The sequence below is a fragment of the Typha angustifolia genome, chromosome 14 (genome assembly GCF_048772165.1).
Source record: "Typha angustifolia cultivar Huaian chromosome 14, ASM4877216v1, whole genome shotgun sequence".
Classification (NCBI taxonomy): Eukaryota; Viridiplantae; Streptophyta; class Magnoliopsida; order Poales; family Typhaceae; genus Typha; species Typha angustifolia.
The window spans coordinates 13025910-13040218 of record NC_133252.1 but is presented as its reverse complement, the minus strand read 5'-3'; the positions used below and the strand labels follow the sequence as shown (position 1 = coordinate 13040218).

Below are 14309 nucleotides of genomic sequence, written 5' to 3'. Positions count from 1 at the left end.
GGAGGGAGGTTCGAGAAGCAGCTGTGCAGTTGAGTAGGTGACCGAAGACGAGAAGAAGAGGAGAGAATCTAATATACGATTCCTCGGGTGTATGAGAATGACGAAAAGGGCCTATTAAGTCTTAATAAAAGCTTTTGGTTGTTGTGAACGTTGTAACAGGAAAAATGCTGCACGACGATATAAAGCCCAGAAGCTTATTACTCTGACCATACGGACTCGCTGCATTTCTGTTAAAAATCGCTTTATTTTTTTTTAATATTTTAAAATATTTCAAACCGGTCGCAATTAAGATCGCTGATTTTTCTAAACAAATTAATGAAGCACGTTGAATTCCCTCCTTTTTAATTTTTATGGAGAAAAATATCATTCATTTTTTTATCTTTAAAAAATATCCATATATTTTATTCTCCTACTTTCTAGATTATAACTAATATAATAAGTTTTATTAAACTTGGATTTTTATAAAATCTAATAATTATATTATATCTAGAAATAAAATAATATATGGGTTTAAAAAAATTTAGATAAAAAACTCATCTATTTTATCTAATAAATGCAAAAAGGGTATTTTGATTATTCGGATATGCTTTCGTAACTTTAATAGAAATACTGATATTTTTAGTTTAGTCATGAGTATAAAGAATGATTTAAGAACTTTTAATGTACAAGAGTTTAAAATTATTTTAAGCATAAAATAAAGAGATAAAATATATTTAACCCTTTTAAATATCACCTGTATTTTATGTTTATTTTTGGAGAGAAGGTATTATCCACCAATCAGATTTCCATAGTTATTCTATTTGAGATATATTACAATTTTACCTTTAATGTTTTAAGAAAAAGTTAAACAGTTCTTCAATCATTGTACTTGGAGATTACAGAAACTTAATCCTATCAAAATTTTCCCCTTATAATTTGTCAGATCCGAAAATATAATCAATGGTCATACAGTATTAATCCTTTTTCTAATATAGTTTGTGTCATATGCATATTAATGTATGTTGGCGAACTAGTTTCCCAAGATATTGCCTTGGAATTTTTTTGAAACCATGTAGGATCTTCAAGGAACACCAGAAACCTTCAATTCTATGAGATTATATATTGAAAATTATATTCGAGCAAACAATGAAATGGTTTCACGCAGGGATAGATACAACTGTGGGAAGGAACCCATGCTTTGATTTGAGCTGCAGAGCAACTTGACTCAGAATCACTGTCGTCAATAGCAAGAATAGTCTGGGCTTTAAGTACCAGCAGTCAACGACTTCTCAACCAGGAGGGTCAGGAAAAGAAATCCAGCAATTGAGATGCAGAGTGTGACAACCATCACTAGCATCAGGGCTTGTAATGTGATGTATGGAGTCAAGAAGAAGACAACCGCGATAGAAGCACATTGCCACACCTTCAGTTGCGCAAAAGCTGCTTCCTGTTCATTCAATTCTTACAACATTTCAGAATTCATAATTTCAAAGAAATAGTCAAAAGCAAACAATCTAGCATCTGCTGACACCAAAAGATTGGATCAATTCCACGTTGCATCGGAATTATAAGAATCTATGTTATCATGAATTGATGATTGCCTAGTAGTATCATCACAATAAAGGAAAGTATAATGCAGATTTGGCAAAGATCTCATGTTAACTCAGTGAGGCTAATGAGAGGATTGTATTATGTATATATAAAATACTATAACGAATGAGCTCCTATAAACAGTCTAATTCTACAATTAAAGGAGACCAAAGAGGAAAGTTAGTTGTGGTCTTGTTTTTACAAGGGAGACCAACGAGGAAGGTTATCTGTGCTCAGGAGGGAATTAGTTTGGGTTCAGTGATTCAAAATAATTTGAAAGTTCTAATCTCAGGTTGGTCCAATACACAATATAATCTTTAGACAATCACACCACCAGTTACCTATCTAGCATCGCTAAAAAGGTGATAAATCTAAGCAGAAATACTTAAGTTAAAGAAAAACACTGGAGGTTCATCCTATGGAGAAATGCAAAAAATAGAACTCTTAATCGCCACCTGTATCCTTACTTTCTAAGTTGCAATGATCCAGTTAAGCACCACACCTGCACTTTGTTTTAGGATCTTGCTCACACACCAGATCTTGAAACTTCAGATCCCCAAGAAAAACACTGACGTCCCTATTTCATCATAAGTTGCAGTAAGATTAGGAGTTACCATGACTTGCAAGAAAGCATTTAACCTACCATCGCCCTAAATAGAAATAACAGTGGAAACGTTAGACCTTCTTCACATGCCGCCTAGTAGGTTTGCCAATATCAGGCCATCAAAGAAGCTACCAGACACTTCCTTCTCATTTACCACAACACCTCATGCCACAGAAAATTGTATTCTCAGCATAACTGCATCCAATCAATCACAAATAGATCTACAAATACTACCTAGATCCTATCAACATATGCTAGACTGGACGACAATTCCCACCCTCAATTTCATAATACTCTACCTCCTCTTATCTGGTAGCTGCAACAATCATTGTTGATCAGCTACTCCACTTGAAACTTGATGTAACCATCTTTCTCCTGTTGAACTCTTGATGTATGACCTGTTCTCAAAAGTTCTTATTAACTTATGCTGGTTCCAAGACATCAGATAAAAGTGCATTATTTTCTTTACTTGGTCATTATCATATCAAATTCATACAGAAATGGCCTATTGAGAAGCTCAGACATCAAATAGTAGAGAGGCCTATCCAATAATATGTCTCATTTCCAACTGGAAAATGAGACGCCCAAGTCATGCTATAAACCAAAACAACTGCAGGCATGTATCTTACAATTGCAGTTCATGTCAAGCTAGCCTGCGCTGTTTAACTGATATATCATCTAACATTCAATTGAGAAAAAAAATGAGGTCAATGTGATAATGGTTAGACTGGTCTCCATATAGAAGACACTAGGAAGGAGCAAAAGAAACAGTTATATTAAGAAAGTTGGAAAAAAAAATCAGTATTTTATTCCTATCAAGAGCAGTACCTTGTCATCCTTGAATAGCATACCAAGTAATGCACTCAGCTGTGTATTCAGTACTCCATCACCAACACCCCATATGGCACCAATAATTAGTGGATAGACATAAGCAAGAACTCCGCTAGGTGTACTGCAGATAAGTAAGAGGAAACATAGACATTTGAAAGATAAGACTGACGCAATTATCAGCCACCTAGCAGTAACTCTGATTCTTTCATTTGATGAGAGAATAAATGAACCAATAGTGAACAAATTTCATATTTGAAGTCATCAATCATACCTATACCCGAACAGAAGCCAAAGCAGGACAAATGCCTGAAGAAAAGCTCCACCAGAGACAATCAAAGTGATCGAGTAGAGTCCAGTTGTCAAACGTCCAGCAAACAACGAACACTAAGAGTTAAATCAAAAGTCAGCAGAAGCAGTTGCCACATATAAATCCCAACAAAGCTGTTTGGGATGAAAAAAGAAGAGGTCAAAGTAAGGTTGCATACAACTGCATCAGCGGCCCCATATATTGCCATTGCACCACCAACGCCCGAGATACCAAGTGCAGGTGTTACAATATATTTCGTATATTCAGCCCTGAGGTAAAGGAAATAATCGCTTAGTCAGACACAGGACTTGCTTATGAGATATTGTTGAGTCTGACATGTTCTACACTTCTACATACCATACAAATGCTTGTTGTAAACCTGAATATGCAATTAAAGGAATAATAAGCAGCATCCGTTTGTCCAGCAGAGGAGCAACAACTAACTTCAACAAAGATTTGAGTGATGGCCGTATTGGAAGATCATCCCCTTTTTCATCTCTTTTGGATAAGAAACACATCAGTATAACACCAACAACCATGCATCCAAGGAAAACAACAAACAATAGATTCTTTCCTGTGACGCCATCCCCTTCCTGCAGTTATGTAGAATTCACCATCCAAGCAAATAAAGAAATGAACGAAATTCTGTACCAAATACAGTTATGAAGCAACATAAATTGAAACCACAAATAACCGTCAATTTACATAAACCAACCAAGCAGGTCAATTTAAATAATGCATCATCATACTTAGTTATATTTTTTTACAAAATTTAGTTATATGCGCATAGAATTATCACTGTTTCTCAAGCTCTGTTCTTTGGCTTCCATCTATTCAGAAGCATAAAAGCCTTAATTTACATCAATATGAAGGTTCATGAGCAGACACATGGAAACAAACTCGGACAGAAGTATCCACAGAAAGGGAGCATAAAAACAGATTTCCAAACAATCATTAACCATTCTGAATTGCAAGTTAGTGATGATTAATGAAGTTACACAGAGAAACTAATAAAAGAGTGAACAGGGTTTACAAGGTTGAGATTTAGAACTTACTTTTCCATCTCTTAACAAGGCAAGCGTGATCAGATTTCCAATAACCTGTGTAATGCAAAAAAAAATCAATATCACTCAAGTATGTTTATGAACAGCCATATCATCCAGGAAGGTTTGATTTAAAAGTGGAGTAGGAACATTTCTTGCACAAGAATATGGAGATAAATACTCCTACAACGAAAATCAAAGTTCTTTTCTTTTCTTTTTTTGAAACAGAAGGTACTAGAAATTAATACCTGGTGACTAGCAAACATTCCCCAAAATTCTCCGTTGAAGCTCCCTATGACCGTCCCTTCATGCAGATTGTAATCTTTTGCATGACTAAGCGCAGCTGAAGTGAGATATGTACCCTAAAGTGGCAGAGTACAATTATAGGATCGTTGTAAAATGGACAGCTATAACTTATCAAATATCCAATCTCACCTCTCCAACCCAGATAATAGACGCAGTAAAGCCGAGATAAAGTGAAGCCGGCACCATCGTATACCTATAGCGATCTCCACAAGTTTAAGAAGAAAAAAAAGAATAAGATTAGCTCATGTCATTTCGACAAACAGATAATAGAGCAACCGCAACCAACAATCAAGGAAAAAAATCGCGAAAATGAAGCACACAGCGCACCATGAGGGTTTCAAATTAGCTGCTATGAACAGCAAGTAGCCAGTGGTACCAAGAACGAGAGATCTCTTGGAACCCAATGCCCTAACTACGGGAGACGCCACGACAGAGAACAGAGTAAATGACAGGTACAATATCCCCAGCGATACCGTTCCCAAATCTCCCTCCTAAACAAACAACCCGACAAATCATTAATCAACGACACGATTTCGAAACCGAAGAACAAGAGGAGATCCAAACCCACAGTGTTGACGGTGCTCTCCAAATTCTGGGCGGCCCCGTATGCGGAGAACATAAACAAGAAAGCCGAGCTCAGGATATGTACATCTCTCGCGTGATTCCGTGGCCGTCGAACCCTAGAAGAGGAACCCACCTCGTCGTCTACTTCTACGACCAAAGGGGTGACTTCTTCCTCTTCTCGGGTAGGACTACCCATGGCTCGCCTCGACGGTACGAATTGACTAACTTCTCTTCCGCTACCAAGTCCCTAGAGATAAACGGGCAAGGGAATTCCCGGCCGGTGTTACACGGAAGACGACGAGAATAAGGGATCTTATTTCAAGTAGATTTAACACTCTGGAATACTTTATTGGGGATATCAACGGCAGTAGATGCATCGAGGATATCGACGGCTCCCAGAGAAGCAGCTACGGTAAGTAAACAAAGAGAAGGGACAAGCAAAAGCCAGTTGAGAAGAAGAATCTTTTTACTAGACTTTGAATATTGGATTAGATACTACAATAATAGGAATATTTCCATTTATTTTATTATCCCGCGTCACAAATGTCCCACCTACTTAAATGAAACCTGAGTTGAAGATTCTAAATAAAGTTTAGATAAAAGAATTCAAGTGACCAAAGAAGTTTTTTTTTTAAAAAAAAAGATTAAATTCGAAATAAAAGCTTACATTTCCAGAGTTGAAGATTTACATCGTATTAAACTAAGATCAGATGAGACTTGGGAGATATGCAAAGATACATGGCAAACCCATCAAAATGCTACGAAAAAACTTGACCTTGCCTCTCAAAGGCTTTACGAGCTGGTAAACTTAGTGACAGCCTTGGTACCCTCGGAAACGGCGTGCTTCGCGAGCTCTCCAGGGAGAACGAGACGGACCGAGGTCTGAATCTCCCGAGACGTGATGGTCGGCTTCTTGTTATACCGCGCAAGGCGGGAAGCCTCCTGAGCGAGCTTCTCGAAGATGTCGTTGATGAAGGAGTTCATGATGCCCATGGCCTTGCTGCTGATGCCGATGTCGGGGTGGACCTGCTTCAACACCTTGAAGATGTAGATCTTGTACGTCTCAATGTTCTTCTTCGCCTTCTTCTTCTTCTTCTTGTCGCCCGAAGCGGAGTCTTTCGAGGGGAGTCGCTTCTCCGCCTTGGGCTTCTTCTCAGCGGGGGCCTTCTCGGCCACTGTCTTCTTCTCCTTCTCTTCCGCGGGCTTCTCGGAGGCAGGTTTCTTCTCAGCTGGCTTCTTCTCGGCCTTGGGCGCCATTGGAGATCGAGATCGACGACGAGAGAAAGATATCGAGGATGTGTAAAGAGATTAGGGGAAACAGGGAAACTTCAATTACAATGGAGAGCAAAGGGGGATCGCGTTATAATTTATAGGAAGCAGAGGTAGGTTCTTATTGGCTGAAGACTCTCAACGCGGATGGGTGACTTGGCTGAGGCGATGCGTTAGTATGTTGCATAATCGACGGCCTGGATTGATTTCGCTGCGGATCGATGAGCTGGACACGGAGAACCAGGATTTGCTGAAAGTTGAAATCGTGGAACGAGCGCGGGAATTTAAAAGTGTGGCGGGATCATAGTGTAGACTATTAATTTGCAACATAATCCTACTTAATAATTACATAATCACATTATTTGCAAATAAGATCTACTTTCGCTGTGAATGTGATGAGTAATATATATAAGTAACCGTTCTTCTGCTAAGCTAATGAATATTATGAATTAATGATATGATAGCCTTTCGCCCAAAGTACCCATTGGGATTTAATAATGGACAATTATAGCCCAATTGAGTTAGGAGTATATAATTAAATGGACAGCACAATGCACATAGAGCCTAGATCGAGGTCCAAGCCCAGCCCGGCCTGGCCGGGCCTGGCCCACTTATATATGATAAAAGAAGCTTTCCTACGCCACGAAAGCAGCAAACAGCCTTCGGGATCCATTCACAAGCATGAGATCTCGTCTCGTCTTCCGCTCTATACTTTCCCGCTCCTTCTCCAACCACCGCTTCGCCGCCGAGTTCTCTGATCTCTTCCACCACCTATCCAAATCACCATCCGACCCCAGAACCCTCCGCTATATCGACTCCATGCTCGCCAATACCCACCTCCTCGATTCCACCACCTCCTCCCTCCTCGTCCTCCGCCTTCTCTCCCACTCCAAGAAGCTCGTGCGGGCGAAGACCGTCCTCGCCAATCTAACCAAGAAATCCACCATCCCAATTCCTTTCCTGTATAGCTTAGTCTTCCAATGCCTCCTCCCCTGTAGCCCGATTAAGGACGTCGAACTCGTGTGGAACGAAGTGGTCGGAGAACTCCAGTGTAACCACTTTAATGCCTCGGATTTCGTGCTCCATCTTTGTCGGCGTGGCAGAAACGCCGCAGAGATCGAGGTGGTCTTCCGTCGGGTTTCGTTTAGCAAGTCGAGGTTAAGTCTACGAGGATATGTCGCTTTGATTGGTTCGTTGTGTGGAGTAGAGAACCCAAATCCTTTTCTGGCGAGAGAGGTACTGAGGGAGATGGAGGAGAAGGGGTTCGAAGCTGATGAGTTCACTTACTTTGCTCTGTTTCGGAGTTTTTGCCGACTTGGGTATGTTTCAGAAGCCGATTCGGTGCTCAGGAATTTAATAGAGAGGAGGAATTATGAAGTGGATAGCTTGATTTTTGCGAATTTCTTCTATGGTTTGTGTAAATCTGGCAAGTTGAGGGAGGCACGCAAGCTGTTCGATAAAATTGTTAAGAAAGATCATAACTTGGAGAAGAATTTGGTTCCTGTGTTGAGACCAGGAAGACGGGTCATTTTCCAATTGAATTCTTTAGCCAGGGTTTCTGAGGTGATGGCATTCGAGGCCTACTTCCTATCGCTTTGTAGTACTGGAAGGGTGGAAGAGGCTGAGAGATTATTGAAAGACAATACATGGAAGAAGGCTGCAATGCAGAATTGTGTTTATAGATCCTTCGTCGAAGCTTTGTTCAATGCTGATAGATCAAAAGATGCAATCGAGTTCTTTGAGGCTGAGAGGAAGAAGGGGCATGTCTACATTGGAGACATTGCAATTGCAGTAGTAGTGGGTCTATGTAAGATGGGAAGAGTGGATGATGGCATTTTGCTTCTCTGCAAAATAGTGGATGATGGTTTTGTTCCAACTGCCTGTGTATGGAATCAAGTACTGAAAAGCTTGTGGGAAGAAGAGAGGCTACACGAAGGCAAGGATCTCTTTGATAGAATGAGGTCCGGGAGGTTAAATGTATCTGCTCGGCCTGATGCTTCGACATATAGCATCATGATTCATGGGCTCTTGCAGAAGGGTGAAACTGATGCTGCAATATCTCTTCTCCATGAAATGGTGAGGGAGAAGGTTCCAGTCAATGTTCATTTGTACAGCACTGTTGCTCAAAATTTATATCAGCATGGAAGAATTGAGGAATCACACTCATTCTTGAATCTAATGGTTGAGAATGGGAGCTTAGTTTCATATGCAGCTTGGGAAGCTTTCATCGACTCAATGACCACTGGAAGCAAAATTAAGGATTTACCAAAGTTTTGAACACTGAATTCTACCATTGAAGCTCCCAAATTGGAGTGAAGGATGAAAGAAGAAAAGAGTTGCTACACTCTGTGTTGTCTATGCAAGTCAGTCTGCTAGTTGAGCAGGAGTGGTGATGAGATCAGTTTGAGACTAAGAATTGGTAGCTACTTTGAATTTTGATCAGTATGGTTGTCCAAGCTGAGTTCAAGCTGAAATCTAAATCAAGTTCTCAAATATTGACTTGTTTGCCATTTTTGCTGAGTCGAGCCTTCAAAATGAGCTGATTTGATATCAAATAGCTTATTGTGAAGGTTGGTTCCCTTGTACACTGAATCCTGAAAATGTGGCTTGTGCTCACCTTGACTTGACCCTGAGTTTGACAGAGCAGAGCCTGAGCTATTCATGGACAATTTATATTAATGGCATTTTGTATTCCAGCATGACATGAAGTTCTGAGATCCAACAATAGCTAAGTTCTTCTATGAGCAGGCAAATTGATACAAACCCTGTCGACTGTTTTATGTACTGCTCAGGAAGTATGATGCATACTGTCAAGGTATGTCATTACAGCATCCTTTGTCTAACAGTTTAAATTGCCAGCATATGGTAATTTTAAATTTGCCAGTTTAGCGTTAAACAATATTAAATCCCTGCTAATCCCTTTTTTAAGTTTCGTCAGCATGTTCTGTAGTCCGTCATCTGTCAATGTGCCATGTGAACATATTGTATACCTAACTATTTAAGATTTTAGGTATAATAATAACTTACAAATACAAGATCACCCATAAGCATGAAACTATGTCAGCTAGTTGGAATGAGTGAGATGTATGATTCTCGATAGCAATTAAAGACAACACAATGGTTGTTCAATATTTGTCAGAAGTTGGGAAGCGAGTCAAGTCTACTGGGATCTCAGTATCACAAAATGGCGACTCAGATCCCAGTTGTAAATGCTCTGCAGCCCTGACTGCAGAAATGTCCTGCAATTGGGAACCCTGCAGCCTTCTGTTGCTGCCAAATCATCCAGCGGTTAAGAGCAAAATGACAGAAATATTAACTGAGATAGCAACTAATCATGGGCTAAAAAAGTTCTACCTGCAGAAAACCTGTACTCAAGGCTACAGGGTTTCTGCTGCATGCCCAGAGATAGAGCCAGCAAAATGAGAGATTGGATCTCTTGCATTTGGTTTGTTGATAGGCATTACAATATCTACTTTTTTCTATGAGCCTACTGCATGCCATTGATCTTGAACAAGATACAATCGGTATCAGCTTCCTGCATTACAACTGGTAGAATCATCCTAGCATTTAAAATGTTTCAGCTGACAAGTTTCTCATTTATTTTCCATCACACCAATCAGGTGATGGATAATGACATAGCAACAATAGAACTGCTAAATATGGAATTCAACTCTAGGGAGAGATGTATACTTAAAGTCTTAAACTAGATCCTCTTTGCGACACCTTCCTTCTCCTTAGATGGGCCAGCTGAGGGAGGATACAAAGGATGAGCAATCTCTGATGGTGACTGAGCTGAGTTGGTTGTCTTCTTTTGCTCAACAACTTCCATTGGAGGAGCTTCAAGATTAGCAAAGTTGTCGGGGAGAACAAAGACACTTTGTGATGCTCTTCTCTGGTGACGGTTAGGCCTCTGAGACATCTTCCTTAGGCTAAGAGTTGTGAGGAATTTAGAAGATGTGAGAGATAGGAACTAGGAGAAACAAGAGGAAGAGCAAAGAGGGAGTGAGAGACACTAGGCATATTTATAAGTAGATCTCACATCCACTCCTGTGAGTTGGTGGGCCTGTTTCGCTTTTTTATTCCCCCTTTGCCCCTAATATGTTCACAGTGCTTTTACCCAAATGGCCTACAGTATAGCGATAAGGTAGCAAACTATACATTGAATGTATCATGTATGTGATAAATACTCTGACATATAGCAACTATAGAACCAGAACAATGCAGCCTTTTTTCCCTTTCAAATTTCAAGTTTTTGAAATTACTGGATTCTAACTCATGGATGATACAGTTCTTTAATCTATTTCCATAGTTGCATCATGGTACACTCCCTCTTTTACTTCTATGGGTGTTTTGCAATTTACACTATAGACTCTGTCCAAACTGCTTGCATCTCAACCGATGGGCATCACTGACTATCAAATCGATTTCTTTTATAAACAATTAAGCTGCTTTAAAGAACAAGGAGCTGCTCGGAAAAAGATGTAACGCATAGGGGGAGTCTGATCCATGTGAGAGCATTAAAGTCAGCAACGGTATCGTGCGGGGAATTGGACCCTCCTTATCCTTTAGAGAGTAGTTCTCCATTGCAGATCTTATACTCTTTTAAGCGTTTCTTCCGTTACAACTTATTTGTTTATGCCACTGTCGTGATACTTTTCTCTCTCTCTCTCTCTCTCTCTCTCTCTCTCTCTCTCTCTCTCTCTCTCTCTCTCTCTCTCTCTCTCTCACTCTTCTTCCTCGTGTCAAGTTTACTAAGAGTGTACGCATTTCTTTGCTGCAGACTTGAGGGCACGCCACAAGAGAAGCTGCTGCGTTACAACCTATATGCCAGGTTAGTTTCTACTTTAGTATGCATAGTTGTTGATAGTTTGCAAGATTTTTAGTAGATGGGGGAGTTGATATTATATGTGGGTGAGGTAAGTAGTGTTGCAAATTGTGGAATAAATGTTGTCTGCGAGTGGCAGGTAAATTTTAATACACATTGACCTGTTAATAGTAATGAGCAGTAAGAAAGGATCTGATTCGTCTTAGGGACTGACCTTGTGCACATGCAAACATTACTCTGAAATCATCTTAGGTAGTCTATTCTGAGTCTCCATGTGCTTGGTCTCGTCGATCTAGAATTTATCTATTGGGTATAGCCTCCACCGAGAAAGTTTGATACTTACTCTATTAAATCATCCTGTACCTTATAATATTGAACTCTCTAAGAGCTGAAACGAGGTACTTCAAATGTTCTTTTTTTTTAGCATGGATGCTTATACGTGTGGAGATAGGATCGAGTCAGTCGGGTTTTGGTCGGATCGAGTTATAAATAAATTAAATATGTTAAGATAATAAACACAAACATGACTTAATAATTGTGTTAGAAGAATTGATTTCATTACGGTCTGAATTCGAAAAAACTAAAACTTGAGTTACTGTATTGGGTTATGAGGTTTGAATTAATTTTTACCACTCAGAGATGCTTACGATATTTCATTTTTGTGTTAGTGAAATTTATCACAAAAACTTTGGCCAGCCGTGATGATATCATGGCTTGGTCAATAAAGGGGTAAGCATAACTGCATTTAGAGATGATTAATATTTTATTTAGTCTATATTTAATCTATAAATTCTTAAAAAAATTAAAAAAATAAATAGAAAGTTATCTCGAATCTGAAAATATATGTGATTTTGGCCTGTTACTTAATTTGAGGCTAAGTTTCAAACTAGATTAGTTAATCTTAATTTTTTAGAGAATAAATTTAATTAAATATAAAAAATTTAAAAATATATTTAATTACTTAATCAGTTTAGTTTAGGAGTATCTGAATTAGTTTGGATGACAAACAGGCATTAATAATTTTGACATTAGTTTACATCACTTGCATGTGTCTGGGAAGCATAAGCCAGCAGAATAAAGCAGCCCGGATTCCAACCCCACTAATTCCGTGTGGCAGCACGTGCACCCGTTTTGCCCACTGACTTGGTTGCCAAATAATTGTCTGCCAAGTGCATGGATGCAGCAATGTCATGCACTCTAGGATGCAGCAGTGTCATGCACTCTAGGATGCAGAACATCTTCTCCCCTCCCAAGTCTTCGTCTCCTAGCCACACGATCCGTGTTCCATTATCGAGACAAGAGAGCATAGTTATCGGAGATAGATAGTTAGGTCGATAGTTGGAGAGTGAGGGAGAGAGAGAGAGAGAGATGGAAGGCGGAGGCAAGATCAAGAGGGGCGCAGGAGGCCGCAAAGGCGGCGGCCCACGAAAGAAGCCCGTTTCCCGGTCCGTTAAGGCGGGCCTCCAGTTCCCCGTGGGCCGTATCGGTCGGTATCTCAAGAAAGGCCGTTACTCCGAGCGTGTCGGCACCGGCGCCCCCGTCTACCTCGCCGCCGTCCTCGAATACCTCGCTGCCGAGGTAACAACCACCCTATCTCTCCTCCTCTGCCCCTAGATCTGTGTAACATATTCCCGGTCATCAGGTACTGGAATTAGCCGGTAACGCGGCGCGGGATAACAAGAAGAACCGGATCATCCCGCGGCACGTGCTGCTCGCCGTGAGGAACGACGAGGAATTGGGGAAATTACTCGCCGGTGTCACGATCGCCCACGGCGGGGTGCTTCCTAACATTAACCCCGTGCTGCTGCCGAAGAAGTCGGCCAGTAAGGAGGCCAAATCGCCGCCGAAGGCCGCCAAATCACCCAAGAAGGCTAAGTAGGTCTTTCTTCCTTCGTCTGGAACCTTGTGAATAATTTGGGAGTAGTTGTGCTTTTGGACTATTTGACTGTTAACTCGCTCGTTGTTACTACGAATTGGATCTCTACTGGTTTGCTGGTCTCTCTTTGCGTACTTGAATTGAATCATAACTTAATTAGTTCTATTCTATCGTCTCCACCTGTTTGGAGCAAGTGGTGATGATTTGTTAATGCATCTTTGTGATAGATTCACTTTAGATGCTTGTATTGACGCATTGCTTTGTTGTCAGTCCGTTTGTTTCGTCATAAATTGGCCATTCCACGGCAGTGAACTATAAGCAGAGATCCAGTGTTTCTTCATCGGTATACGTGAATTACTGTAAGATCTGATGAAGAACGACGTTTTCGATTCATAAGATGTTTCACCTCTAATAGAAACCTTGCAGTACTTTAGAACAATGCTCAAGATTGATAAGTAAACCGGTGAATTTGGTGAAAGGTTGATTCTTTTTGTACATAAAACCACCCAAAATTTACGAACGTAATGACTTGACAAGAACAATCTAAGCGACGAATCCCTAAATAATCCGTTAACGAAAAGCTCAAGAGCTGGTGAATTTGGTGACGGCTTTGGTGCCCTCGGAGACGGCGTGCTTGGCAAGCTCACCGGGGAGCACGAGACGAACAGAGGTCTGGATCTCGCGAGACGTAATGGTGGGCTTCTTGTTGTAGCGGGCGAGGCGGGAAGCTTCCTGGGCGAGCTTCTCGAAGATGTCGTTGATGAAGGAGTTCATGATGCCCATGGCCTTGCTGCTGATGCCGATGTCAGGGTGGACCTGTTTCAACACCTTGAAGATGTAGATCTTGTACGTCTCGATGTTCTTCTTCGCCTTCTTCTTCTTCTTCTTATCGCCCGACGCCGACTCCTTCGAGGGGAGTCGCTTCTCCGCCTTGGGCTTCTTTTCCGCGGGGGCCTTCTCCGCCACCGTCTTCTTCTCCTTCTCCTCTGCTGGTTTCTTCTCCGCGGGCTTCTTCTCGGCCTTGGGCGCCATTGGAGATCGAAAGAGAGATGCGGGGAGACGCTTTGATGTTTTCGGCGCAGAGAAGGAGAGGGATTTGGTTTTGCTGTGGCTTG

The 14309-nt window shown here is 40.8% G+C and overlaps 4 protein-coding genes across 5 annotated transcripts; 2 read left to right on the top strand and 2 right to left on the bottom strand.

Annotated features, from left to right (window-relative positions):
- Positions 1-1084: 1084 nt before the first annotated feature.
- Positions 1085-5701, bottom strand: LOC140775974 (UNC93-like protein 3). The gene is made up of 10 exons (XM_073119493.1): positions 5229-5701; positions 4988-5151; positions 4790-4853; positions 4603-4716; positions 4367-4411; positions 3669-3904; positions 3490-3580; positions 3276-3388; positions 3002-3125; positions 1085-1426 (listed from the first exon to the last, which is right to left on the bottom strand). Exons 1-10 carry the CDS (start codon positions 5418-5420, stop codon positions 1244-1246), a joined length of 1326 nt encoding a protein of 441 aa, XP_072975594.1. The 5' UTR covers positions 5421-5701; the 3' UTR covers positions 1085-1243.
- A 134-nt stretch (positions 5702-5835) lies between these two features.
- LOC140775978 (histone H2B-like) lies at positions 5836-14227 on the bottom strand. Its single transcript, XM_073119497.1, has 2 exons — positions 13785-14227; positions 5836-6453 (listed from the first exon to the last, which is right to left on the bottom strand). The coding sequence occupies exons 1-2, from the start codon at positions 14224-14226 to the stop codon at positions 6017-6019; spliced, it is 879 nt and encodes a 292-aa protein (XP_072975598.1). The 5' UTR covers position 14227; the 3' UTR covers positions 5836-6016.
- Positions 7172-12476, top strand: LOC140775973 (uncharacterized). 2 transcript variants are annotated; one of them, XM_073119492.1, is made up of 3 exons: positions 7172-9308; positions 11274-11324; positions 12379-12476. In XM_073119492.1, the coding sequence occupies exon 1, from the start codon at positions 7175-7177 to the stop codon at positions 8768-8770; it is 1596 nt and encodes a 531-aa protein (XP_072975593.1). In that variant the 5' UTR covers positions 7172-7174; the 3' UTR covers positions 8771-9308; positions 11274-11324; positions 12379-12476. The 2 variants fall into 2 exon arrangements, with proteins under 2 accessions (XP_072975593.1, XP_072975592.1); XM_073119491.1 differs by lacking the exon at positions 12379-12476 and having other exon boundaries at positions 11274-12069.
- On the top strand, positions 12596-13359 carry LOC140775977 (histone H2A). The gene is made up of 2 exons (XM_073119496.1): positions 12596-12896; positions 12961-13359. The coding sequence occupies exons 1-2, from the start codon at positions 12687-12689 to the stop codon at positions 13195-13197; spliced, it is 447 nt and encodes a 148-aa protein (XP_072975597.1). The 5' UTR covers positions 12596-12686; the 3' UTR covers positions 13198-13359.
- Positions 14228-14309: the final 82 nt, after the last annotated feature.

What these genes read in the sequence shown, in the direction of transcription:
- LOC140775974 (XM_073119493.1), bottom strand. Translation starts at nt 5,420, where the DNA reads ATGGGTAGTCCTACCCGAGAAGAGGAAGAAGTCACCCCTTTGGTCGTA. An exon ending in TGGAGAGCACCGTCAACACT is followed by an intron (nt 5,152 to 5,228) that starts GTGGGTTTGGAT and finishes TTGTTTGTTTAG; the next exon opens with GAGGGAGATTTGGGAACGGT. An exon ending in TGCTATTCAAGGATGACAAG is followed by an intron (nt 1,427 to 3,001) that starts GTACTGCTCTTG and finishes TTGAATGAACAG; the next exon opens with GAAGCAGCTTTTGCGCAACT.
- LOC140775977 (XM_073119496.1), top strand. Translation starts at nt 12,687, where the DNA reads ATGGAAGGCGGAGGCAAGATCAAGAGGGGCGCAGGAGGCCGCAAAGGC. An exon ending in TCGAATACCTCGCTGCCGAG is followed by an intron (nt 12,897 to 12,960) that starts GTAACAACCACC and finishes CCCGGTCATCAG; the next exon opens with GTACTGGAATTAGCCGGTAA.
- LOC140775978 (XM_073119497.1), bottom strand. Translation starts at nt 14,226, where the DNA reads ATGGCGCCCAAGGCCGAGAAGAAGCCCGCGGAGAAGAAACCAGCAGAG. An exon ending in AGCCGTCACCAAATTCACCA is followed by an intron (nt 6,454 to 13,784) that starts GCTCTTGAGCTT and finishes AGAAGAAGCCAG; the next exon opens with CTGAGAAGAAACCTGCCTCC.
- LOC140775973 (XM_073119492.1), top strand. Translation starts at nt 7,175, where the DNA reads ATGAGATCTCGTCTCGTCTTCCGCTCTATACTTTCCCGCTCCTTCTCC.